The sequence below is a fragment of the Melopsittacus undulatus genome, chromosome 5 (assembly GCF_012275295.1).
Source record: "Melopsittacus undulatus isolate bMelUnd1 chromosome 5, bMelUnd1.mat.Z, whole genome shotgun sequence".
Lineage (NCBI taxonomy): Eukaryota > Metazoa > Chordata > Aves > Psittaciformes > Psittaculidae > Melopsittacus > Melopsittacus undulatus.
The window spans coordinates 247,968-273,560 of NC_047531.1; the positions used below are offsets into that span (position 1 = coordinate 247,968).

General features: G+C 52.3%; 1 protein-coding gene across 1 annotated transcript in view; it reads right to left on the bottom strand.

The window, feature by feature from the left end:
• The window catches only part of SHANK3 (SH3 and multiple ankyrin repeat domains 3), a 288,859-nt gene that overhangs the window by 56,075 nt on the left and 207,191 nt on the right, over positions 1–25,593 (bottom strand). The window contains exons 14-15 of the mRNA XM_034063065.1: positions 16,541–16,623; positions 6,009–6,133 (exon numbers count right to left, since the gene is read on the bottom strand). Of these exons, the coding sequence (XP_033918956.1) occupies positions 6,009–6,133; positions 16,541–16,623 (208 nt within the window). The remainder of the gene's footprint in view (positions 1–6,008; positions 6,134–16,540; positions 16,624–25,593) is intronic.

The following is a 25,593-nucleotide window of genomic DNA, read 5'->3' on the forward strand; positions in this document are numbered from 1 at the left end:
GAGGAAGAAGCAGTCAGTGGCAACTGCACACGCAGCTACACCCACAGTGTTGAGAGTGCTCAGGCTCTGGCAGTGCCTCTGAGAGAAACCCCCAAGAGCACAGAGAACAAACCCTAGATGCTCGAAGGAGATGCTCCATGTTTAGTTCCCACAGCACTATGGAATAATGCACCTTTGTGAAGAGGCTGTGGTGCTGGGACTCACCTGACACAACTTGCTGTCCACACAAGGGGCATCTGCCCTGGAAAAAGCTTTCCTGGGATTCCTGTACCTCCAGGGGAGAGCTGGTCAGAACCATGGAATGGTTTGTGTTGGAAGGGACCTCAAAGCTCCTCCAGCTCCAACCCCTGCCACGGGCAGGGACCCCTTCCACTGGAGCAGCTGCTCCAAGCCCCTGTGTCCAACCTGGCCTTGAGCACTGCCAGGGATGGGGCAGCCACAGCTTCTCTGGGCACCCTGTGCCAGCACCTCAGCACCCTCACAGGGAACAGCTTCTGCCTCAGAGCTCAGCTCAGTCTCCCCTCTCTTGGGCAGGTTCAAGCCATTCCCCTTGGCCTGTCCCTACATCCCTTGTCCCAAGCCCCTCTCCAGAATCCACCAGACTTGTCACATCCTAAGGCAGACACAGGGCTGGGTCAGATGGATTCACTGCCCCAGATTCCATCTCCACATGTATCTGGTCTCCACAGGTAGCACTGGCAGACCAGGCGAGGCAGGCAGTGCAGGCACCCAGGTAACTGAAGTGGAAGGCCACCACAGATCTCTACCAAAGCCGTGTTCCAAGGTCACCTGTGTCTGTGCTGTTGCAGCAGCCTCACGGCTGTAGGACCATGGTGGTATTTTGGAGATTACAGTGCCCCATGGACAACTGGCACCGTGGTGTTGAAACAAGGACATGGACAAGTGGGGAAAAGCAGCCACTTGGCTTCACGTTAGAGCTGTTCTCCAACCACTCTTTTTGGAGCAGATATGATGGAAGTGCAGCTAAAAGAGATGCTGTGTAAACACTGAGGTTACTCATCTGGACATAGAAATACATACACAGAGAGAGGGGTGGAGATCTCAGGTCTGGAACGTGAAGGCCTGAGCTTGGTGCCTCTGACCTACCTGCCCTAAGCAAGCAGAAGCCCTGGGAACTGTCTGTCCCTTCACACTCCAGGCACAGTCCGTGTCAGGCAGCACCACAAGCGGCTCTGCCCATGGCTGATCCGAATCCCACTCCTGACAGATGGGCAAGGTCAGTCACAAGAAGAAAGGGCAGCCTCCACACTGGTGATGAACTGAGGATCTCTCGTTAGAAGACATCATGATACCAAATAACTTGGTTCATGTACTTGTTATAGCATAAGAATCTGCAAAGTGGGATCCTCTGGCTGCTGAATCAGCAGAAAACAAAGATGCTGAGCAGTTACTGCTGGAGTTTTACCTGGGGGGCTGGCACATGGTTACATGCACTGTTTGGAGGCCTCTGGGCTTTTGACAGATAAAGGGAGGAAGAAGCAATTGCGCCCATTAGAAAGCACAACCAGATGTGCAGTTCTGACGGTGGCCATGGGGGGGTCAAGCCAGGAAACATAGGGACAGAGGCTGGGAAGTATATTTCAGGGGTTAGGAAGTGAATGGAAGGAACAGTGAGACCAGGAGTGAGCAGCAGCTCATGGGATGAAGCTGGAGAACTGCAAGACAACCATGAGTGACTTGCCTGGTTCCCCCAGCAGATCAAAGGGCTGCCCTGCCGCTGTCCTTCCCATTCTCTGCCTCCCCCCAGCCCAGCACACATCTGGTGGGCAGGAAGCCCCTGTGCAGGCTCCCAGTGAAGGAAGGAGCAGTGCTGTGGGATGCATCTCCCTGCCCTGCAGGCTTTGTGCTCCTCGAGGCAGAATGTCCCCTTTGAGAGCTGGGCACTAAAGGGTCTGGACAATCGGGTCCAGCATCAGAGGGTTCTCCTGCAAGCTTAAAACCCAGAGACTGCTTCAACCTTCAGTAGTAACAAACTCCAGATCAGATTTCCATGGAACACTTTGCAGCAAGCAGAGGCTGAGCCAACACAAAAAGTGGATTCAGCACTTGTGGGCACTCCACAGGATGTGCTGGGATTGGAAATCAAAGGTGCTCACTCCAGTGCAGAGTGTCTGGACCTCCTGAGAGACGATCTGAAGCACAACAAAAGGGACCAGAAAAAGCAACAAACCCAGAAAGCAAGGGAAAAAGATCCAGTGGAATGAGAGCAACATATTCCAGTCTATTATTATGGTACTTCAGAGCTGCAAAGACTTGGAAGACCGGGGACCAGGCTGGTGTACAGGCCCCAGCATAAGCCATGAGGACAGCATCTTAAATATGCTGCTTCTGATGCTGGATTTCTGTTGGTAGGTGGCATTGCAGGACTGAGGTTACGTCTCTCACAGCTCCCAGCTCCCTCTGCCACAGCTCAGAGCCAACAGACAAGCCAAGGTGGAGGAGCGTAAGGAGCTGAGCAGTCCTACAGCAGATGCTGTTAAAACTGGGATCAAGAGGAGATCAACCCCAGCAGAGGGGTGAGCAGGCAGCATACGTCAGTATGTATAGACTGAAGACAAGGAGGGGTTGTTACTGCTGGATCTTGTTTTAACTCTGTGTTGTCATGTGTGAGACCTACCAAGATGCCCAATGATTGAAGGCAGGAGCAGGGTGGGATGACAGTGGATTGGGCAAGAACAAGCAGAGGAGAACAAAAGGACTGGGGTCTGGGGATTTGCTACAGAAGGACCAGGTTGACCAGTGGGTTGAAAGTCAGCTACTGGTAAACACAGTGTCTGGAGCAGCCAGGGACACTGCTTGTGGCTGGTGTGCCTGTGCATTAGGCAGCCAGGGAGACCTGGGGGCTGGAGACCAGCTGCTGGACAGGCCCAGTGTCTAAAGGGCTGTGGGATCCAGGGCATGTGTGTGTGCATGTGAGTTTGCACGTGTACCAAGAGATCCGAGTACCAACAAATGCATCTCAGAGGTTCATGTACTCAAGTGCCAGCAACTGGGGAGACTGGAGGAGCCAGGGGGGTCTGATGGAATTCTCCACCTTCACAAAATCAGGGAGACATTTCCTAGTTAAACACGACCACAGACCAGCCTTGCTGAAGGAAGTATTAGGTGAGGACACCAGCGCTTGCCAAACGAGTGTCTTGAGCTCCATACAGTCATCCCATGGATCCCACTGACAAAGCCACCCCAACCTGCCAGCCAAGCAGGCTTCAGCCGGCCATGTCAGGCAGGACCACTCATGGCCCTTCATTCGTACGCAAGGAGCTCAGAGGCCTTTGATGGGGCCCAGAACAACCTGCTCTAGTGGAAGGTGTCCCTGCCCATGGCAGGGTGCTGGAACTGGACGTGCTTTAAGATCCCTTCCAACCCAAACCAGTCTGTGATTCTAATTTGCTACCTCCAGTGTTTTACCTACATCTAGCACTGATGTCCAATACTAGGGTATCTTTAAAGCTAAAAAGCTAAAGATTAATTTCAGCAAGAGATGGTCTCAGGATACAAGTTACAAGGCTAGAAATGAAGTCTCAAAATGCCCATGCACCTTCCATCTAAATTTAACACCTCTAATCCATACACTTGGACAGGTTGAAGATGGTCCCAGAGACCTGTACAAGGCTTCAAGCCATATCACAGCATCTCACTTTCTGACTATTGCCCGTGGGAACTAGCTTTACACTGCGGCAAAGCTGCTGTGCTTATTCTAAACCCACCTCCAGCTTCCCTTCCCAGGGAAACCACACATGCTTATTGCTCCACTTGCCATAGATTTAATGATCATGCAGCCACAGGGGAAGCCAGCTCAGCTAGCTGATCCCAAGGAAATGGCAACCAGTAAATGCATCCATTCTGCAGCTCAACATCCCAACTGGGAGGGAGAGGAGAAGGACCACATATGTCAGTCCAGATGAGGCTGCTCTACTGTAGGACTGACCTGCTCTTCAGCCTACTCCTTGCACCCCATGTGGCTTTACATGCATCTGAAATTCTTCCTGGCTTTGTAATAGCACATATCAGAAAATGCACCAGCTCTATAATGGGTTTGTCAGGCTTATGGCAACTGGCACTTCACTGGCTTTCTTTAGAGGCTGCAGAAGACACCCCAAGGACACAGCAGAAGACACCCCAAGGAGAGAGGAGTTGTTGGCACAAGGCTATCTGGGTCACGCAGCCTTTGCCAGCAACCTTCTACTTGCAGCTTTCAAGGACATTCTGGCTGCAGGACCTGGGCTCAGGATGGATGAAGCAAATGGCCCTACTGGCCCTACTGGGAGCTGCTCTCCAAAGGGTTGCTTCTGGTATGGAGGGGAGATCTAAGCCCACTGACAGCAGGAAGGAGAGCGGCAGAGGGATGTGCTCTTCCCCACTTGGACCTCTACTGATGGGTGAAACCCATGGTTCACTCGCTGTGGCATTCCCAGTGTCCCTGGCTATGTGGGTCTATACATGGGTCCTACATGCTGCCCATCCATCCTCCACCTGCCTAGCACCACTGTGGGACTTCACGCCTTGCATGAAAGGCACAGCACATTCAGCACCTCAGCACAGACACATCACAACACGGACACACCTCAGGCAGCACTGCTTCAGACAAAGGCTTTCCATCAGCCACACATCCATTGTCAAGTCCATGGCTGTGTCAGAGGTCCCTGCTGCAGTGAACCCCCAGAGCACTGCTGGGAGCTCCAGCCACAACCTACATCCCCTTTCCCTGCCTCAGACCAGCAGAGGTGTCACATCCTCCAGTACTGGGTTTAAAGCCTCATGATTTTTGCATGGGATGATGCAAGAGAGGAATCCCAGGGGATGCCAGCCTGTCCTCCGGCTGTACAACTGCCTATCCCCTGTATGCTGCTCAGACTTGGTGTGAGGAGACTTGCAATGGAGTCCAACCACATAACACACCTCAAACCTTCACAGTTCCCATCCCATCTAGTGCACGGTCAGGCTCACTGCACCTCTTCTGCCTCTGTTGCTCCCTCGGAAAGGGCAAGATCCATCTCATACCACTTCCTGCACCAATTCAACTCTGAAACAAACTCTCCGGGATCCCTTTACAATGAAGGCCCAGACTTGGGCATCATGATTCCGTGATTCACAAGCACCTGAATCATTCCTCATCATCAGACAGTGCATCGCAACAGCCTTTCCCTTGGCTGTAAGAATGCAGACCCGGGCTCTTCACACTGCACCCACTGGTTTCTGAACACCATTTTCCCTCACAAGCACCACGCTGCTGTCTCCTACACTTTCCTCATTCACTGAGGAGTGTCCCTGTACAAAAATTATTGCTTTGTTTTAAGTCACTCCTTAAGACCATCATCTGCTGTGCTCACTCACCATGAGGCAGCTCATGTGTCACGGCCGCTCCATGCCCTGTCTGCTCCTGTGTCACTTCTGTCTCCTGCCTGTGTCCCAGGCACCTCGATCTCACCTCACTGTATCCTGCTGCTGAGCCCCCCAGGCACTTGTTTAACATGACTCTAGTCTTGCTTTCCTTTCTGTTACACATGACCAGGAATATCCATCCGGCTGTGGCCTCAGAGTGGAATGAAGGTGATGCACAGCCCCAGCACCGCCTCCTCCACAGGGGTGATACCAGAGCAGAGCCCTTCATACCTGATCAACCTTCTCTATACACCCCAATACTTGCACCACATTGGGCAAAGCGACAATAAATACCAGTACAAAACAACCCTGACATTGGCTTCTAGAGAGCATCTGATGAGTCTTTTGTCCAACCTCCATTTTCAGTTAACAGGAGGGAACCTGTCAGCTCATCTCCTAGCACAGAGAACACGCAACTGGTTGATTATTGTACCTGAACCGCAGCTTCTCATCAAGACGTCAGGCAGCAGTCATGTCAGCAACAATCATTACCCAGCTCTCAAAATACCTCACAGAGCAAACCAATTTCACACAAGACACAGAACCTGCAGAGGCAGGTGCTGGTGGCAGCCACCGCTCACCCTCCCTGCCCCTTCCTGGCTCACCTCGATCAGAAAGTCCCCCGTGCGAAGCCCTGCTCTCCAGGCGACACCTTCCACATCCACTGATTCCAGGTACTGGAGCGCAGGGAAGGCCGGGGTCGGGGTGAACTCCTCGATTGGGGTTTCAGCTGCAAAACACAAAGGGAGAGTGAGATTGAGATGCTGCGGCAGAAACCAAAGAGGTGGTCAAGGATGTCCAGGAGCATGGGGAAGCCTCTGTATTTTGCTTAAGAAAGAATATGCATCCAAGGCTTAGTTTGACATCAGGTCAGGAACCAGAGCTAGTGCTACAGGAGGCAGAGCTAGTGCTACATGCACACTGTATTCACCAGCCTAGACCCCAAGGTAGCCCCAAGAGTCGTATCTGCTCCCACAGGGTCCCCAAAGCCTCCTCCATCTCCTGGTACCACAGATGAAATGTGAACACCATAAATGAAGAACACAAGGAGGGGAAGAACTCACTTCTGTGTCTACATCTGAGTTAGGAGCTCCAGGCCTCTCTCATAGCCAGAGAGCAAAACCATGAGCACCTGTCCTGCTTCAGACATGATGCCTGCTCTCAGTGCTCTGGAGCAGTGGCCTTCATGGGGGTCCTACAGGAGACCATCAGCTCAGGAGCAGAGGTACCTGTGTTGATGGACATCTGCATTAGTCAGATGAACCCCATTCTTCACCAGTGAAGTATAAATTACACTTCTGGTGGAAAACCTGCTCCTACCCCCTGAAGAACACCACTTCCAGGGAAGGGACTTCTGCAGATGCACCACATAATTAATGTAAGGCAGAGCACTTACATTATCCAGTCCCAAACCATCCTGGATAAAGGAACATTGCCCATCAAGATGAAGGAATTTTGCACAGGTTATGTCCATTGTAAGGCAGAGACACTTGTGTGATGGGTGCTGCCTTGTGTGATGTGACAAACGGACACACTTCCCTTGTCTATCAAGAAAAGGCTGTTGAGGATGCTCAGAAACATCAGATCCATTAAAGACATGGAACAAAAAGGCCATGGCTACTCTTTACATGCTGGCCAGACTCTGCTCACCTCAAACCATCAGTGGTACTCAGATGATGTTGTCCCCAGCACAGAGTGGGTCAACAAGAGACATTAGGCAGAAGCTGTTCCCTGTGAGGGTGCTGAGGCGCTGGCACAGGGTGCCCAGAGAAGCTGTGGCTGCCCCATCCCTGGCAGTGCTCAAGGCCAGGTTGGACACAGGGGCTTGGAGCAGCTGCTCCAGTGGAAGGGGTCCCTGCCCATGGCAGGGGTTGGAGCTGGAGGAGCTTTGAGGTCCCTTCCCTCAGTCTGGGATGATTCTCTGAACTGTGGCTGGTTTAGGGGCTGGTCATGGTTCTCTGAGGTTTTTATGTCTGTGTTTTTGTCTGCAAACAGACCTGCTGCCTGTGAACCTGCACTGTGCACAGGGGATCTGTCCCTTGCTACACGAGACCATAGCTTTGGATCAGTGAAGACTTCTTCACTAGGCCTTATTTGACTGGAAAGACCCGAAGCGGATGCAGGAGGAGCTCATGACGTCCTTTTCTAACGCATGTGATCTCTTTACCAGCTTTCACGTTACATCCGTACCCAAGAGTCAGTGCTGGGGGTGGGGAAAGAGGGAAGTTACCTTTCCAGGAAAAATGCTGCTTCCAGCATTAGGACACCTGGCCATTGCCCTGTGCAGCCTTCCAGGGAGCAGGATCTATGGGGTCATTCCAGCCCTACCTCCCCTTGGTAGCATGACAGACCAGAGGTCCCTGCAGGGCCACCTCTCACCCCAGCTGATGGACGCAGACAGCATGGTGCACTTCTGTTAGCAGTGCAGATAATGATGCACTGGAGTTACCCATTCCTCTGTGTCTACCACCAACACAATACAGTTTTTAAGAGCTGTGTCAATCCCCTAATGAAGCAGCAGATTTAATATCAGAGTCCATGGATAATCTTAGCGAGCATCTCCTTTGATGTCAGGTCACTCCAGTAGATGTGACCCACATTCTCTTTCATTTGCACAGAACACAGAGATGCTGATCTTACCCAGATGAAATGATTTCCAGCATTTACCATGCTGCTTCTTGATTATCTTAATTAAAATCTTTATGCCAGACTTTTCTGCTACCTCAGCCAGCCACTGGCTGGCACCAGACCCAGGCCAGGTTTGCCTGACATGCCATGTCCTGGGGGATCTTAGATATCTATCTTTTACCAACAGCTTCCCATGACTCCTTCCTTTGATGGAAGCTAACTTAAGCAGCAAAGAGGCGTCAAATCATCCCACCTATTCTTAGAAATGCCAGTGTAACATCTGATTTCTTCAAATCCTTCGGGACTTCCCCAGTATTAAATTCCACTCTTTGGATCAGTGGTGACCAGCAAGTGCTTTCAACAGTCTGAAGTTCAAAGAACCACAAACATGATCCTGCTGCAGACTGCAACTGCAAAACTAGGTGTACATTAAGTTACGTTAACCCCAGGCCTAGAAGGATACGAGGGTTAAGGTGAAAAAGACTTTGTGTATTGTCTGAGCCTCTGAAAATGAGACAAGGGGAGATTCGGGCTCTCAGCATGTCAAGTACATCATTTAGCTAATGATGATGAGCCACACGGTCCCCACGCTTCACAAACACAGCATCAGCACCACACACCCGTGCTACCCCTCAGCCTACATGCAGCACAGTTAAGTCATGGAAAGGTTATGTGGAAGCCCTGATCCCTGCGGAGGATGGAGTTGGACAGATGACAGTTACCACAGTGGCTCCAGATACCCCAGAGAAACCCTAAGCCACAGCCCAGGGGAGAGTCACCTCGGGATCCATCTTTCATACTGGTAAGTGAAGACAAGAGCTGAGAGGGCACATGGACAGTATCAACCCAGGAACCCAACCTTCTGGCCAGCTCTGTCACTACTGACGTGTGACACCAGAACTCTGGAAGCTGTGTATCTACAGGGGCCACACGCTGTGTTCCACGGTTGTAAAGTGTCACCAGTGCCTCAAAGACTCAGTAAACAAGGAGATGCATCCTGAAGTCAGAGCTGTTTGTTCTGTTAAATTCTGCTCTGTTGAAGCAGTTTCACACAGGAAGGGGAGAAAGACCAGAAGCAACCAGCTCCCTTTGACTGCCTGAAGTCCCAGCACTCCCTCACAGGGAATGAGGAAAAGGCTCTAGGAATGGACAAATCATGTAAAATAACACACACTTCACACCCCCTGCCCCTGTATCTATGCCAAGAACAAGGTCTGGAGGTCTGACGGCTGCAGGTGCCTCCACCAGCCATGTCGGGCAGTGGATGGAGGCCTCCAGCTATGGCCTCCAGCAGTAGGTACAAACCAGAACTGGTTTCCCATCTGCCCCAATTAACTGGCAGACTCAGGCAATGCAGGAGAAACCTACAGTGCACTGGAGCCTGCGGCTGGGCTCCCTTGTATCAGAACCTTCCCTTACACGGGCTTTTAGCTGTCATTCAGTCCAGTATCCCCAGGCTGTGCTCATACCCCATCAGCAAAGAAATTGCTCTGCACTTACTGCAAAGGACCTGCAAAGGGGGAAGTTCTGCAGCAACAGCAATTCAAACAAACACTGAGAAAGTGCCAGAAAAGTTACTGCCTGAAAGCTCAGTCCTGCCCTGCTTGTTATGCTGTTGGGTCCTGGGCACATCATTTTATCAGAACAGAATAGAACAACATGAAAGGTACATTGACAGCAACTCCATGGAGCTCCTGCAGACCACACCATGTGCAGCAGACCTTGGTGGGGGGGGTATCTCATAAAATCATGGGATGGTTTGTGTTGGAAGGGACCTTACAGCTCATCCAGCTCCAACCCCTGCCACGGGCAGGGACCCCTTCCACTGGAGCAGCTGCTCCAAGCCCCTGTGTCCAACCTGGCCTTGAGCACTGCCAGGGATGGGGCAGCCACAGCTGCTGACAGGACTGAAGCAGGCACCAACCTGGCACCAAGGTTCTTGATCCATGCGTAGGCTTCTGCTGACAGCCAGAGAACAAGGTGCAGGTTGGACACACAGGGATGCTCAGAAGAACAGAGCAGGTTTCTTGCCATCACCTGGGCTGTGGTGATCACACACAGAACCACTAAATAGCCCCACTCACATCATTCATGTACCTCCACAACCTTGTCCATGGATCTTGACACTCCTTTTTGATGCCCCAGCAAAAATCTGCCTCTAGTTACTTTTTCCCCATTCACCCCAGTTCTGCTGCATCTGCACTCAAATCCAGTATGTTCAATGCCATTGCCCAGGTAATCACCACATCCAGTCATCCTTGGCCTCCTGTTGCTAAGCTTAATCTCAGCACTGTCAGCCCCAAAACCAATGAAACAAGAAATATCACTGAGAACAACCCACAGTGCTCAGAGGTGGTTGTAACCCCACTGATGGAGGAGGAGGAGGACACCAGCATCCTTTATGCAACCTGGGAATCCTGCCCTATGCCTCTCATGGAGACCTGAGCAAAGGCTGAGCGCAGCCACCACAAAAAACCAGACCCTCCAAATACTGTTTCCAGATCAGAACCCATGGGAAGCATTAGGCCAGGACTATGCAACTTGGTGATGGTTCATCTGTAAGTGCCTGCCTAGGAAGGTAACACAGTTTAAGGAGGCTCTTATCCAACTTTTGCCATTTCCCAGTTTGGCAATGGCAGAACTTGATCAAAAGGTTTGGAATTACATTACAGAAAGTCCCACTGGTAATGAAGTGAAATGCCCTAACAAGGAGCTCTGCTGCTCCCTGCAGAAGCTCGTGGTTTTAAACCTCAGGAGCCACAGTTTGTACCCCTTGAGGAGCTTTCATGTTAACACCACAGCTCTGGTTGTGCAATTTATCACAGCAGCCATTTCCTGGTCTTAAAACTATCTTAAAACCCTGATGCCTGGGCTGCTCCCACCAGGAATGCCAGCTTCCTGCACCTGGAGAAGCCCTGGCAGAGCTGGATCACTGCTCTGACAGCCCATCAACACCAGAGCCCCACAACCCTGCCCTGTGCCATGGGGCAGCCCCCCAAAGCCAATGGGAGGGTCCTGAGAGGCACTGGCTCTGCCGCTGCCGTTGGGAATACAGCATCACCGCTGGCATGCAGTGGCATCCTAGAAGGGATGGCCATGCCACAGGGTTACCTGACATGGCCAGAAGTGTGCCCAGACCAAGAGCTCTGCTCCCCTGCTCTTCTGCACTGTCTCTTTCCCTGGGCTGCCCAGCTCCACAGGGAACTGCACCCCAGGACCTGACACAATAAAGCTCTGCCCTGGTTTTGACTATTGCAGCTTTACAGTTGACTGCACTTCAAGATGCAGGTTTCCTGGGATTCCTGGCTCCAGGAGGGAAACCACATCCTGGGGTGCATCAGCCACAGCAGAACCAGAGAAGGGACTGTCCCACTGTATTGTGTTGGTGTGGTCTCATCTGGAGCACTGCGTGCAGGGCTGGGCCCCACCACTGGAGAAGGATCCTCAAATGAGTCCAGAGGAGGACAACCAAGCTGGTGCAGGGCTGCAGGCCTGGCCTATGGGCAGCACTGAGCACAGGGGATTTGTCTTGTTGGAGAAGAGACCTCACCGCTCTGCAGCTTCCTAAGGGGGGACACGGTGAAGGATGTGCTGAGCTCTTCTCCCTGGGGCCGGATGCATGGGGATGGCTCAGAGCTGTGCCAGGGGAGCTTGAGACTGCAGGTGAGGAAGTGTTTATTTACCTAGAGGGTGGTCAAACGCTGGCACCGCTTTCTGAAGGGGTCAATGCCCCAGGTCTGTCAGGGCTTAAGAGGCATTGGGCCAATGCCCTTAAGGACATGCTCTGACTTCTGATCAGCCCTGGAGAGGTCGGGCAGCTCTTAAGTGCCTTCCCTGAAAAGCATCTATTATTCTGTTCTGTCCTGTCCTATCCTATATCCTGTCCACACCCTACCCTACTCCTTGCAAATACTGCTTTTCTTGGACAAGTTACTCTTATTACTAGCCAAGATTAGCAGTGAAAACTATTACAAGTTAATTCATGCAGAGTAAACTGTGAGATCTGTGCTGGTTTGGGCTGATGTAGTGCAAACTTTCTTCACTGCAGTTCCTATGGGCTGTGTTTGGGTTTGTGCTGGAGCAGGGCTGATTACACAGGGGTATTTCCTTGCAGTCGAGGCCTCTTCTGCTCCTCATCCTGGTGAGCAAGATGGGGGTGCACAAGAATCTGGGATAGGACACAGCTGGGACAGTGACCCCCACTCACCTAAGGGACATCCCATGCCATAGGACATTGCACTCAGCATATGGACTGGGGGAAGAAGAAAGAAGGGGGGCACTGGGAGTGGTGGGGTTTGTCTTCCCAATTAGCCATTATGGAGGATGGAGCCCACTGCCCTGGGGAGGACTGAACACCCACCTGCGATGGGAAGTTGGGAATGAATTCACAGCTTTGCTTTGCTCGTGCACACACAGCTTTTGCTTTACCTATTCAATTGTCTCTATCTCAACCCACTGGTTTTCTCACTTCTACCCTTCTGATTCCCTCCCCATCCCAGCAGGGGACAGCGCCGGAGCAGCTGTGTGGGGCTGAGCTGTTGGCTGGGTTAAACCACAGCAAGATCCCAGGAACTTCACCAGAAACACATTTATAGAGCTGAAAACAAACTAATGCAATGGCTGCCTTGGTGCTTCCCACCTAAAGCCGCAAACGCCAGGGCAGGCAGATGCACACCATGGTTCTGACACTGAACACTGGCACTGCAGGTACCTGCTTGCAGCTGGTGGCCAACAGATGACACTTTCTGATGGAGAATGCCTATTTGAGACAGTGAACAGGGGTGCAGTAGCAGTTAACATCAGTTCTGGGATTTTTATATTCCTAAGGGTACTAAAGGTGTGCCACAAGTCGCATTCACCATAGCGAGACTTGTCTGGGTCTTGTTTCTAGCTCTCCATTAGATCTCCATAATGAAGACACAGAATACAGCCTGGTTTGGGTTGGAACAAACCTTAGAGCTCATCCAGTTCCAACCCCTGCCGTGGGCAGGGACACCTTCCACTAAAGGAGGTTGCTCCAAGCCCCTGTATCCAACCTGGCTGTCGTGGTTTGAACCCAGGCCATAAGTCAGCCACGCAGCCCTCTCACTCCTGCCCTTTCTTCCCCCTTTGCAGAAAAGTGCTCAGCTGTGCAGTGCAGGAGAGGGAAGGAGGGGGAAAAGGTTCAGATGTTCATGGAATCCCAGCCTGGTTTGGGATGGAAGGGACCTTAAAGCTCCTCCAGCTCCAACCTCTGCCATGGGCAGGGACCCCTTCCACTGGAGCAGCTGCTCCAAGCCCCTGTGTCCAACCTGGCCTTGAGCACTGCCAGGGATGGGGCAGCCACAGCTGCTCTGGGCACCCTGTGCCAGCGCCTCAGCACCACCACCAGATGACACACTTGGTGTTTCACATACTCTGTATGAACACCTCCAGTCCAGATTTCTGTCCACCCCGAGGGTCACAGCATCACAACACTCCTCTGCAAAACAGCCAAGCTCTGAAAACCATCAGCGAACTCCTCCATTTCCATGGGACTTCATGGTACCAACATCATGCTCCAGAACTTGCTGCAGGGCTCGAGGACAACCTGCCCTCTGCCCCAGGCCAACAGCAAGATCCCTGAGCTTTGTCCACACTTCCCTCACTGTGCCCCAGGGCTGCAGGGCAGCAGATGTGGCTGCTGGAGACCCATCAGGTCAGAGACCCAGCACTGGGCACTGCAGAGCACCAGACCTCAGCTTGCAGAGACATCTGACCTTAAGGTCCTCACAGCAAGGGCTGCACAGGAAACAAACCCCAAATCCCCTCTGGTGATCCACCGATTGCTGCAGATCCAGGCACGTTCTGCACTTGGGTGGTTGGTTTGCTGCATTCCCCCAAGGTGGTTGGTCTCAGTAACTGAATACCCCTTGCCCTGGCTGGTCTTTGCACACAAACATGTGATGCTGAGCACCAAACTTCAACCCTCCTGTGGACAAAATGTGGCAAAAACCAGTGGGAGCTTGAGAAGCGAGCAGCTGACATACAGGCAGAGATCCTTCCAGCACAAGCTCCATGTTCCCTACCACAGCACCCCCAACAACCAGATACCAACGAGCATCAATGACCTAGGAACAATATTCCTCTGTCCAGGAAACTGGTAGCAGGGATTTGCTTTGACCACGTGAGATGCAGTCATTCTACGAGCTGCTGCAACCACTGTTTACAGGGTGGCCCTGGGGAGCAATGTATGAGCATCTTATGAATCATATCACTAAACAGACCTGTGGTAGTTGGCCAGGAGGAAGGAGGTTGCTCTAGTCTAGGCATGGAAGGCTGATTGGTTGAGTTCAGGATAGTACAAGCTAAGAAATATCATCTTTCAGCATTCTGAGCACAGGACTATCATTTGTGTATGTGAAAGGCAGCATGGCCTCTCTGGGCCAAGAAACAAAGAAATGAATCCACCTGCTCATCACTTCCCACTACAGTGCTGCATGAAGGGGCTGCTACATCCCTCCCATCTGCTCCACATGATTCCCATAGGCAATGGCTGCAGCAAGCCTCGTGTCCAAAAGCTGCAGCTCATATGTTATTGGGGCCAGGATAAAATAACCTGTATCCAAACGCTCACTTGCTTTGACTGGGACATCACCACCCACTACTGGACTGAGGTGGAGAGGGGGCGGGTTAGGAAGCACTGGCTCCCCAGCACAGTGGAGGGTATTCTCTGCTGAGTGCACATGATGGGGCAGTTCACATGGATGGGCAAGGTTGGGCTTGGGAAGGACTCAACCCTCAGAAGCCATACAAGATTTTCAGCATCCTCTGCAGCACAAAGGGCAGTTTCCTTTGGGGATCATCCAGCTGAGCCTCACCTAACAACCAGCCCCCTCCCTCTGCAGGGACTCTGCTGATGCTGATCCCTCCCATTTACAGACCCCTTCTCCAGTTCACCCCCCGAGGCTGGAAGCATTTCGCACAGTGTCTAAATGAAGCATTCCCAGCTTCAGCTCCACAGCGGCACGAAGCACCAGGCTGGGAAACACGGGGGTGATGCAGAGCCACCACATCCACCTCCCTGCCATGGGTCTGCTGCTCCCCAAGGGTACCAGCAGAGCCACCAGTGCCTCTATCCCAGCAGGACAGACTGAGCCACGACCCTCTGCAGCTGCGCTGCTCACAGCCCCTGCAGCACAGCCCCAAGTCCCACACAGCCTCACGCCCACCACTCAACCCACTGCAAGTCCCCTCTCCAGCCTCAGCAGACAAAGGGAATTACAGAGCCTGTGGATGCTGGGGGGGCAAACGGGGAAAAGGAAAGGAAAAAGGACAAAATCTGTCCTGCTTTCCCTAACACAATAACTGCAAATCCAATCTGGCAAAAAAATGGATGCCATTTTGAGCTGTGAAGTTTCACTTCATGTTGCACAGACTGATGTGAGCAGCACATGGACACACACGTATGTCACATATATAGGGAAGGGGAGATGGGAGGGAGAGGCAGCAACCGTATTCTGACAGGAATGCAAATGCACCCACTGGCACACAGAGTCCTGCTGCGGTACCCCCAGAACAAAGACAGCTCAGGACCCCCCCCAGACAATCACACCCAACATTAAAGCCCAAATCACAACGATCTGCAGCCACCCTGAGGTGCAGGGAAGGAGCAGCACCACCAAACGAGCCGGCAGCCACTGTTTGAGCCTCCCCTCCTGCATCTTGCACCCCACATGCCCCACTGAGCTCTGCTGCCAGCAGCTGCATTTCTGAGATCCCCCTGCCTCTCACCAGCCTCCAGGCTGGGATGCTGGAGAGAGAAGCCTCCAGCTGAGGTGGACTTGCCTCCCAAGCACAGGGGCTGAAGCCCGTTTCCTATGTGAATACAAGCACATTCATTACCAGTCCCCAAGGAACTGTCTTGCAGCAAGAAGGTTGGTTCCTGGCAAGAGGAGCCCCAGTAACAAACCAGTACAAGGTCCCAGCTGCAGGAGCTCAGGCACTCCAGGGATCTCAGGGGATGGTGCCCTGGCATGAGCTGAGGCTCCCAGGAGTACAGGGTGGAAGGCACAATGCAGGACAGGCACCCTTCAGCTTGCTCTCATGCTGGGGCTGAAGCCCAACAGAGCCAGGGTTCCCAGCAGGAGGATCACAACTCTAAATACTATAAGCACTAAAAAGCCACAGAGGGCACAGGCCTTGCCCCAAGGGGCTCACATCTGTGCCTGATACAGGGCAGATGCGCTTTAGACACCCAACGAACAGGCAGAAGTGAAAACTACAAATGCAAAGCCATGAACACCAGCATCTGCACCAGAGAAACACCCCAGAGTGTGAGTGATGCACGTCTGCCATGAATGGCATTCCTGCAGGATGCAGGTGACCAGAGCTCAGCTCACTCCCGTAGCCTGCTGCCAGGGAAGGGTCCTTCCAAGACCCCAGAGCACAAGGGCTCACACAGGGACACGGGGTCTGGGGCCCCGGGTGAAGTGAACAGAAGCAGCTTTCCCCCCCAGCCCCGGGACCAAGCGAAAGAAGCAGCCCTTACCTTTGGCCCCTCGCAATACAAACCCGAATCCCTCATGCTCCCTCTTCTGCAGCACGGCCGTCTTCTCCTCAATGATGTAGTCACTGGGCAGGAAAGAGCACAAGAGAATGATGCTAGGGTTAGATTTCAGCACCATGCTGCCAGGCGGAGGTGGCCTTTGTGCCTGTGACAAGGAGACCTCTTCTCATCGACCGTTTCATCTCAGCAAGGAGCTGGGCTCAGTCTGCTTCCCGCCCTCCCTTGCCCAAAGTCAGAACACAAAGACGAAAGCTACTTTCCCTCAGCGTGGAGGAGGAGGAGGAAAGCCCCGGCTGCCTGGGTCCCCCGTCTGCCCACCGGCCCCCTGCTCAGTCACCTGCATACGCATGCAGGGAGCTTACTGATCCCGCTTCGGGCTTCCCTTTAATTGTTGCCCCGAGCGTGGAACTGAAGAGTGAAGCGTCGGAGCAGAGGAGCTGCCGGGGGGGGACGGGCAGCCATCCATCAGGGAAGCAGCTCTCGGAGACTTTCCCGTTGCCTCTTGTATGGAAAGGAATCAGACGCTTGACGACGGGAGAGGAGCCTCTTTGGTAAGTTCCCCGGGAGGGAGAACAGCAGAGTTTATATCCTCATCCCGGCGCTCTGATCTTCGCTTAAAATCCCCCCCCGCGTTGCTAAGGAACGGGCTGTCAGGAGCAGAGGGGGGACGCGGCGCATTGTCCCAGTTTAACTAGGCTGCTCCCGCGGCCGGGCGAGAGCGACCAGCAGGGAAAATCCGGCATTGGAGAGGGAGGGAAGGACGGATGGAGGCGAGGCCGGCAGCGACCCTTCCAGCAGCCCAGCCCTGCGTGCGCCGGGGGGCGGCGGGAGGGGGATCCTCGCAGCGAAGGGCGGCAGAAACGCAGCCCTGCAGATCCCTCCCAGCAGAGCCGCATGGCTGACATCAGCGTGGAATTAATCAAGGGCCTCGCTGCTCCGCGGGGATGGAGCTTTACACCCCGAGCCAAGGCTGCGAGAGGCGGGGAGGGAGCGATGGTGCGGGCCGGCCCCCGGCACGGTGCGCGCAGCCGGCGATGGGGCTGCCCGGTGGGGCACAGCTCCTGCGAGCCCCGCAGCCAGCGATGGGGCTGCCCGGTGGGGCACAGCTCCCTCCAGCCCCGCAGCCAGCGATGGGGCTGCCCGGTGGGGAACAGCCCCCTCCAGCCCCGCAGCCAGCACTGCAGGAGGCCGGAGGAGGCCGAGCCGGCACCGATCGGGCTGCTTCACACACTGCGGGAGGAGGGTTCCGACATGCGGTACCGGAGCTGCAGGCGGGCACACACCCGTGCTGCGGGGCCCGAGGCTGGACCCCGTCATCCGGCCGGCAGCAGGGCAGGGAGGCAGCTGATGCTGTGCATGGAGGGGGATGCGCTGACAGCCCGCGGTGCTGGGCACGCTTTCTAGCAGCCATGGGCTGCGACCAACACACAGCGGGACAGGACACACCTTCTGTATCCCTCATATGGCAGTGCGGCGCTCGCAGGCATCACAGCCCCTTTCTGGGTAGGTAATCCTGTGACTGCCATAACAGTATCCAGCTCCTAGCAAGAGGGATAGAAATATCCCTTTGTTTTCCACGCCAAAGGAAGGTGGTCACAAAAAGATGCAATGGCTGCAGGTACCAAGGCAGTCCGGAAGATATCCAACAGACATCATCCACAGAAACTAAAGCAACACACATTAGCCTGAATTCCTTGGGCTTCTCTGAAATTCCACTTTGTGCTCTAATTTTGGACTTGCTTAGGCATCATCCATGAAAAAAACAGGGTACCTATAAAACCACTGACTTCCTGCAACAAAGAACCCAGACACGGATAAACTTCAACAAACCCAGTGAACCACTTCACAGGAGGCAGCTGCTGTCACAGTCATCCCTTTATGTCACATTTTCAACACACTGCCTGTCTCTCCAAAGCAGAGCTGGTTGTACATATGTTCCTCAATATGCATAAAACTCTCCCCTCTACAACAAAATCCTCCCTTCCAAAGTGTAGCTTGTCCTACTGGCAACAGGTTCACTACTACCATGCCCAGAAGAGGTCATAACAGCAACAAAACTCTCCTGTCCCTGTACCAAGAGCCAGGCAACCTCAGACCTTTGACTCCTCTATCAGAATAGTTGTGACTACCCCATCCCTGGCAGTGCTCAAGGCCAGGTTGGACACAGGGGCTTGGAGCTGAATGAGCTTTAAGGTCTCTTCCAACCCAAACCTGTGATAAGCCTTTGTCACCTACTTGAACCATGACTTATCATTAGCAAGAGACCTACACCTAAGACATTTCATATCCATAGGGAGAGATATACTTCCTTTTCCATATGATGTCAATCCTTGTAGATGTCCTGCGCTACACCATAAGCCCATGCCTCCTCCAAGAATGTGTTTGTGCACGTGTGTATGCAAGAAAAAGAGAAAAAAGAGAAACAACTGTTCAAGCACAAAATCACGATCTCCATGCTCCTGAGGTGGGCTCAGGTGCTGTCAGCGCTGCTGTGATGGCTTTGTCACTGAGAAAGCCAGGAATCCACAATCAAAGGAAATCCGGTACCTCCAATTCCTCTGGGGTTTGTCCACCCACATGATGAAGTGAAAAACCTCTTGCCAAAACTGCTTGTACCCTGTGTAAGTACAATTTCACCCAGTCTCCCCCAGTCCTCACCTACCAAGACTTCAGACATGTTCAACCTGCTGCTGCTCTTACCACAAGTTCTTCTGCAAAAGGAATCTTTGATTCTTTTCACCACCTCCAAATTATTCCTCCTCCTCCAAATAAACTGACAAGAAGTACCTTAATCCAACCCCATAAACTTGTCAGAAGCAATAGAACTCCCTAGCGTGCTGCTTTCTGTCCCTGAGCACTCCAGAAGTCCTTGTGCACAGCTCCCTATGGGATTTTTGGGCATGCTGGACACAGATTTAGCTCACTCTCTTGCTGTGTGTCATCCACAGAGGGATTTGTAAAGTTGGGATCTTGCAAGAGTACTCCCAGTTTCGGTCCATACAGAACCTGCAAACCCTTTGCCTCCTGCCATCCAGCTCTACAGGTGCCTACAAGTCCTCAGGTTCATAAAACCCATTGGTCACCTTCAGATTTTGATAGACCCACACTAATCAGTTCTATAGACAGATACATCTAGAAAGTGAAATGAAAGTGCCTCCACTTTTGTGAACTAGAACCATGGGGAATAGAGAGACACCAGAGTGCTGCTGATCAGCACTGCTGGCAGCAGCAGTAAACCCTGCCTGGGAAGGAGCTGAAGCAGTGTCATCAAAGAGCTGTGACAGTGTCAGACCGAAAAATAACCTGGATTACTCATTTTCTTATTTCTGTCTAAAGGAAAATAGGAACTTCCAGAAAGTTGTAGGAAGGTATTTGAAGGTGTCAGAGAAGGACTGAGCAAGATAACGATCAATACCCTTGTGACATAGATGCTGAAATAAAGTTCTGATGGGCGATGAACAGAGCACCCTGAGTTCACTGCCAGGGCACTGTGCCCCACACACAACCAGGAAATGAATACACAGATGAGCCAATGCAATGACACAGAGGTCATGGCTCTTCAGAGCTGCTCCTGGAGATGACACGAGGTTTGCAGACCATCCTGTTTCTGCAGGGCTGACTGCCAGGCTTCCTCCTGGTTTGGCTTTTGTCTCAACAGCAAAGATAAGCTCTGATCCTAAAGTCAAAACCATGCAGTTAATAGAACTCAGCCTGGAGGAGTTCACTGCGGGTGCCTCAGCAGTGGAAAGCACCAGCCGCCAGTGATGGGCTGTCTCTGGAGGAGGGATGGGATGAGGATGTGAAAAAGGGATGATGCTCGTCCGTCTTTAAGAACAGGTGGTAAAAGGAAGGATATCATGAAGCAACTCATCTTTAATTCCCAGGAAAACCCTCTCACAAACAGCACAACAGTTTAAAAACATTCAGAAGAAAAGAAAGGGATAAAGAGCAGGTGGCATGAATTTGAAAGAACCGACGGTGCTAAATGAATCTCATTTCTGTTTGAACGTAATAGGGCTCATGAACACGGGGAAGGCAGTTCTGTGATACCTTTTAAGGTGTCAGTTAAGTATTCTGAATGCTCTCACAAGGCGTTCTCATAAAAATCAAGGGGAATATAAACTACTGCAAAGTAGGTAGCAGGTTTGACACATTTTTCACCCCTGAAGGATGTATCAAGTGGGATTTCACAGGGGTCTGTCGTGGGACAAGCTCAATATATTCATCAATGAGTAGGATGTAACAAAGAGTAAAGTGAAATTTGCAGAAGATCCCATGTGAGAGGACAGCAGCATGTTGGAAGAGCAGATTTGGATTCACATGGTACTACCATTGGAGAGATGGTCTGAAAAATCATAGAATCCCAAACTGCTTTGGGTTGGAAAGGACCCTAAGATCATCCGGTTCCAACCCCTGCCAGGGGCAGGGACCCCTTCCACTGGAGCAGCTGCTCCAAGCCCTTGTGTCCAACCTGGCCTTGAGCACTGCCAGGGATGGGGCAGCCACAGCTTCTCTGGGCACCCTGTGCCAGTGCCTCAGCACCCTCACAGGGAACAGCTTCTGCCTTATCTCCAACCTGAACTTCCCCTGTTTCAGTTTGAAGCCATCACCCCTTGTCCCATCGCTACAAGTCCCTGATGAAGAGTCACAGAGGATAAAGGAGAAACGCAAGGTCCCGTAGGCAGGAACTCAGAAAAGCAAACCAGAAGATGAAGGTCTGTCTGGGCAGTCAGCTGGCAGAGGATCCACCATCTCCATCCTGGATTTGGAAGCACTGGCAGCAGTGCTGTGCTTCTGTAAAACAGGATGACAAACTGACTGGGATACATGAGCAGGAATGTTGTCTGAATCCTGAAGTAACACTCTTGCCCTACCCCTGCTGCAGTAGCCTTGGGAGTCACCTACTGAAATGTGGGTGTACACACCCTGCAGTGAGAAATCCTCTGGGCTCCTGTTGGACTCAATGGAGAGGAGCTGTTCCATGAAGTCAATGGAGCTGTGAGTCACCCCATCCTGAAACAACTCCCACATTTTGTCAAGTGAATGGCTCCAGTGACTGCACATCTGCACTGGAGGAGCTCACACACCTACAGGTGACGGGAACCACATCATGAGGTTAGGTAACACTCCAGTTGCCCAGCTCCATAGCACCACAATTCCAGAAGGATGTGGGTCAGGAGCGGAGAGTCCCAAGGGGAACACTAGAGGGTAAAAGGCCCAGCAGGAAAGTAAAAGCCTGGTCTGATTGATTGGCTTGATTATTCCCAGGAGAAAATGCTTAAAAGGTGTCACACAGCTGCTCAGGACTAACAGTGCTAACGCATGGGAATGGGGGGGGTGATGGAAGGCCCCTCGCTGGGAACCTTTAGAGCATCTCTCTCAATGTTCAGCTGAAGCTGCTGGTGGAGAAAGGACCATTCCAGGCCTCTCCCTTTAGAAACCTCACTCAGATACTGTGGTGTTCCAGACCTCCAGCCAGGCACTGGGAGGGGATGAATTCTGCTTGTGCAGGAAACATCTCCCACCGCAGAGGGATTATTTATACTACATACATGGTGCACAGACCATGCTGTGGCCTCAGGAGCATGTGGTACAGCCTGAGTCTTTAGAGACAAACGTTCTTCTCTCCCTGCAAAACATCAAAGCTACAAACAGGCAGCTCATTCCAAACTGCATTCCAGAGATTGCCTCTGGCCAGGGCTGGCCTTGCCCTATGGCTGTGCTCATCCAGGACAGAGGAAGTTGGCTGGGATCAAGCTAGCAATGACAGCAGACGGCAGCCAGCTCTCACTTGAGAGAGATGAAGCTTTAGGGAGGGGTTGGGTTTACTTGCAAACAGTTCCTGGTGGGAATGGGGATGTCCGGGGGGGTTGGGATCAGAGTCCTGTTCCTCTGCAGTGATGCCAGGCACACTGTCCTGGAGCTGCATTGCTTGGCTCTATCTGAACATGAGAGGACAAGAATGACCACAGGGGGTCACAAGCAAGAGTCTTGTCTTGAACACGTGCTGAGAGCAGCAGCCTGGAAAAGCAGAAAGGAGCAGGTCTGAAGTGTCCTGCTGCTGGCTTGGAACTGCTCCCAGCCCAGAGGCTGGAGCCAGATGACCTCAGCAACATCTGAAGTGAAACTAGGAAAAGCCCTATCCCAAATGGGAAAGTAAACCACTTAAATCTCCTCTGTAGATGAGGATACCTCTGGGAATGCAGGTGACAGTGGTTCTTCAGTAGGGAAAGCAAAGTACAGGAGAGGGGCTTGGGACAAGGGATGTAGGGACAGGCCAAGGGGAATGGCTTGAACCTGCCCAAGAGAGGGGAGACTGAGCTGAGCTCTGAGGCAGAAGCTGTTCCCTGTGAGGGTGCTGAGGCGCTGGCACAGGGTGCCCAGAGAAGCTGTGGCTGCCCCATCCCTGGCAGTGCTCAAGGCCAGGTTGGACACAGGGGCTTGGAGCAGCTGCTCCAGTGGAAGGGGTCCCTGCCCGTGGCAGGGGCTGGAGCTGGAGGAGCTTTAAGGTCCCTTCAATACAAACCAACCTGTGGTTCTGTGCTCCTACGCCAGCAGGAAATGGAGAGGGGGCTGGAATGGAGCCTGTTTATGCTCCGAACTGGTCCTGGAGCACTGATTATCATCAGTAAGATTTTCTGTTTAATTCAGTCAGGAGGCAGCTCATCAAGGCTCTGATTATGAACTACGTCAAAAGCAAACTGACAGATGGAAAGCAACTCCAGCTTCAGAAGAAACCATGTTCCAGTCACACACCCCCAGGCCCCAGGAAGGATGCCTGGCTCCAGGTCACATTCCCTCCACCACTGGTCAAATGCATTTCAGAGACCAGTTAAAAACCAAACTCACCACTGCCCAGTCCAAGGTGAAATGGGGGCTGTGAGTACCAGAGGGATTCTGAAGGTGGGCTATGGCAGACGGTGAGGAAGAGCATTAGGGAAAGGAACCAGAAAGCAGCATCTTTCCCATTCAAACAAAGGCAGCTTTCCCAGGAAGTTCTCAGCACTGGAAAATTTCATTTAAGCACATCAAGCTGGTGACTTCAAGGGCATTAACCAAAACATTCAAACAGACAATAAGACAGCTCATTAAAGGGAGCACGAAGTCTAAGAATGCTCAAGATATGTTTTGCCTGACACAAACCAGCAGCAATACTGAGAAAGCCGCTGAGACCTTGCTGCAAATGCCAACAAACAGTCAAGGAAAAGATGCCATTGCAGAGAGGCACAAAAGGTAAGCCCCTGGAATAATCAGGCTTATACCGGCAGGAGAAACCTCTTTGTGCTGGGCTTTCATCCCCAGAAGAGGCATTGCCAGATGAGGGGATTCTGTCCAGCTCCTTCCCCCTGGATGTGCTCCACAGAACCTGACACTCACAGTGACAACTGGCCAGGGCAGAGCAAACATGGGCTCAGTCCACTGGGAGGTGAGGTCAGGTCCATCACTCAAAGCCTCCCATTACCCCTTCTTCAGTGCACAATGGTGTCTTCTCATCCAGACTCAGCACTGCCTATGTCACCCGTGGGAATCCTGCTCCTTGGGAACAGCATCGTTCCCAGTTGAGGTGGAGCCGTTTGGCACAGAGGAGGTAAAGCACAGCAGCAGCTCCACGCTTTCCATGGATCACAAGCTCACACAATTAATCCTGCTTCTCTTCAAAGGAGAAAATGGTCACAGGCAGAGGGATGCTCCAGGAGTTGCCCCAGTGCTGCCTCCAGCTGCCACATGCACTGGGGAAGGAGATGACACATGAGATCTCCCTCTGGTTGGGAAGGAGATTTAAGAACATTATCTCTGCCTCCTGCCCCATGTGCATTCATGGAAGAACAATTATTTCTATAAATAACAAAAACAGGTCCTAGAAAATCCAAATTCTACAGCATGGATTTATTCCATCCTCAGCAAAAGAGACAGATGGAGACTGTTTAAGGGCACCGTGCTGGAGACACAGTATGAATACACGCCACAGATTGAGAAAGAACAGGAAGAAGCTGGCATGGCTAAACAGCAGGGAAGGGAGGTTATTAAACCCAAGAAAAGATCCTTCATAGAGCTGAAACCACGTTCAAATGAGGAACGGGGAGAGAATCGTGATCTCTTGCAAGTTAAATGTAGAAACACAGCACGATGGGCAAAACATGAATCTGTGGAACAATTTGCAAAGACATCAAAACTGATACTACATCAGTTGCTATGGAGCAGGAAACCTGCCAAGAGCAGGCTCAGATGACCATGGTATCAAAGCAGCACTTAGGGAAGGTAGGGCCACTCCAGAGAAACTAACTACAGCTTGTGCTTCCCTGTGTTTCTACAAGAGGTTATGGGGTAAAAAGGTGAGGATGACCCACCAGGACCAGGCAGCAGACTACAGTGTCTCAGGTACATCCTGGGTGATAGATGTCCCACTCATGGTGCCCAGAAGCACAACAGGACTTGGGCTGGGCTGGCAGACATGGGAGGCTCCTTTTCACAGGGGTATCATCAGAGAAAGAAGGTGCTGCAGGTTCATCATCCTAATGCTGCACTGGGCAAGGCTCTAGCAACTAGAACAAGCAGAGCTCCAGCAAACATCTGCATTGCGGTCAGCCTGGTCAGCAGAGAGTGTTTGGGGTTATCAGTGCAGGCCATGCCACTGACCCCTGGTCTGCTGCTCTGCTGTTGCTCTCTCCTACAGATGTTTCCATTGATACTGTAATCATACCATTCTTCGTACATCTCTTACAGCATGCCCACATTGGACTCACCTGGTGTCCGAGAGTCCTGTCCTCCTGGCAGTGATGCTGGTACCTGTCACAGGCTGCTGCTGGCCATGCCAACCAGCTCCATTCGTGGTGCTGGTCATCACAGTATCACAGCCTGGTTTGGGTTGGAAGCACCCTCACAGGGAACAGCTTTTGCCTCAGAGCTCAGCTCAATCTCCCCCCTGGCAGGTTAAAGCCATTCCCCCTTGTCTGTCCCTACAGGCACACTTGCTTTGGTGAAACAGTGCTGGAGGGCACCCATCATCCAAGGCCCGGCGGTGCCAGGGTTTCTCG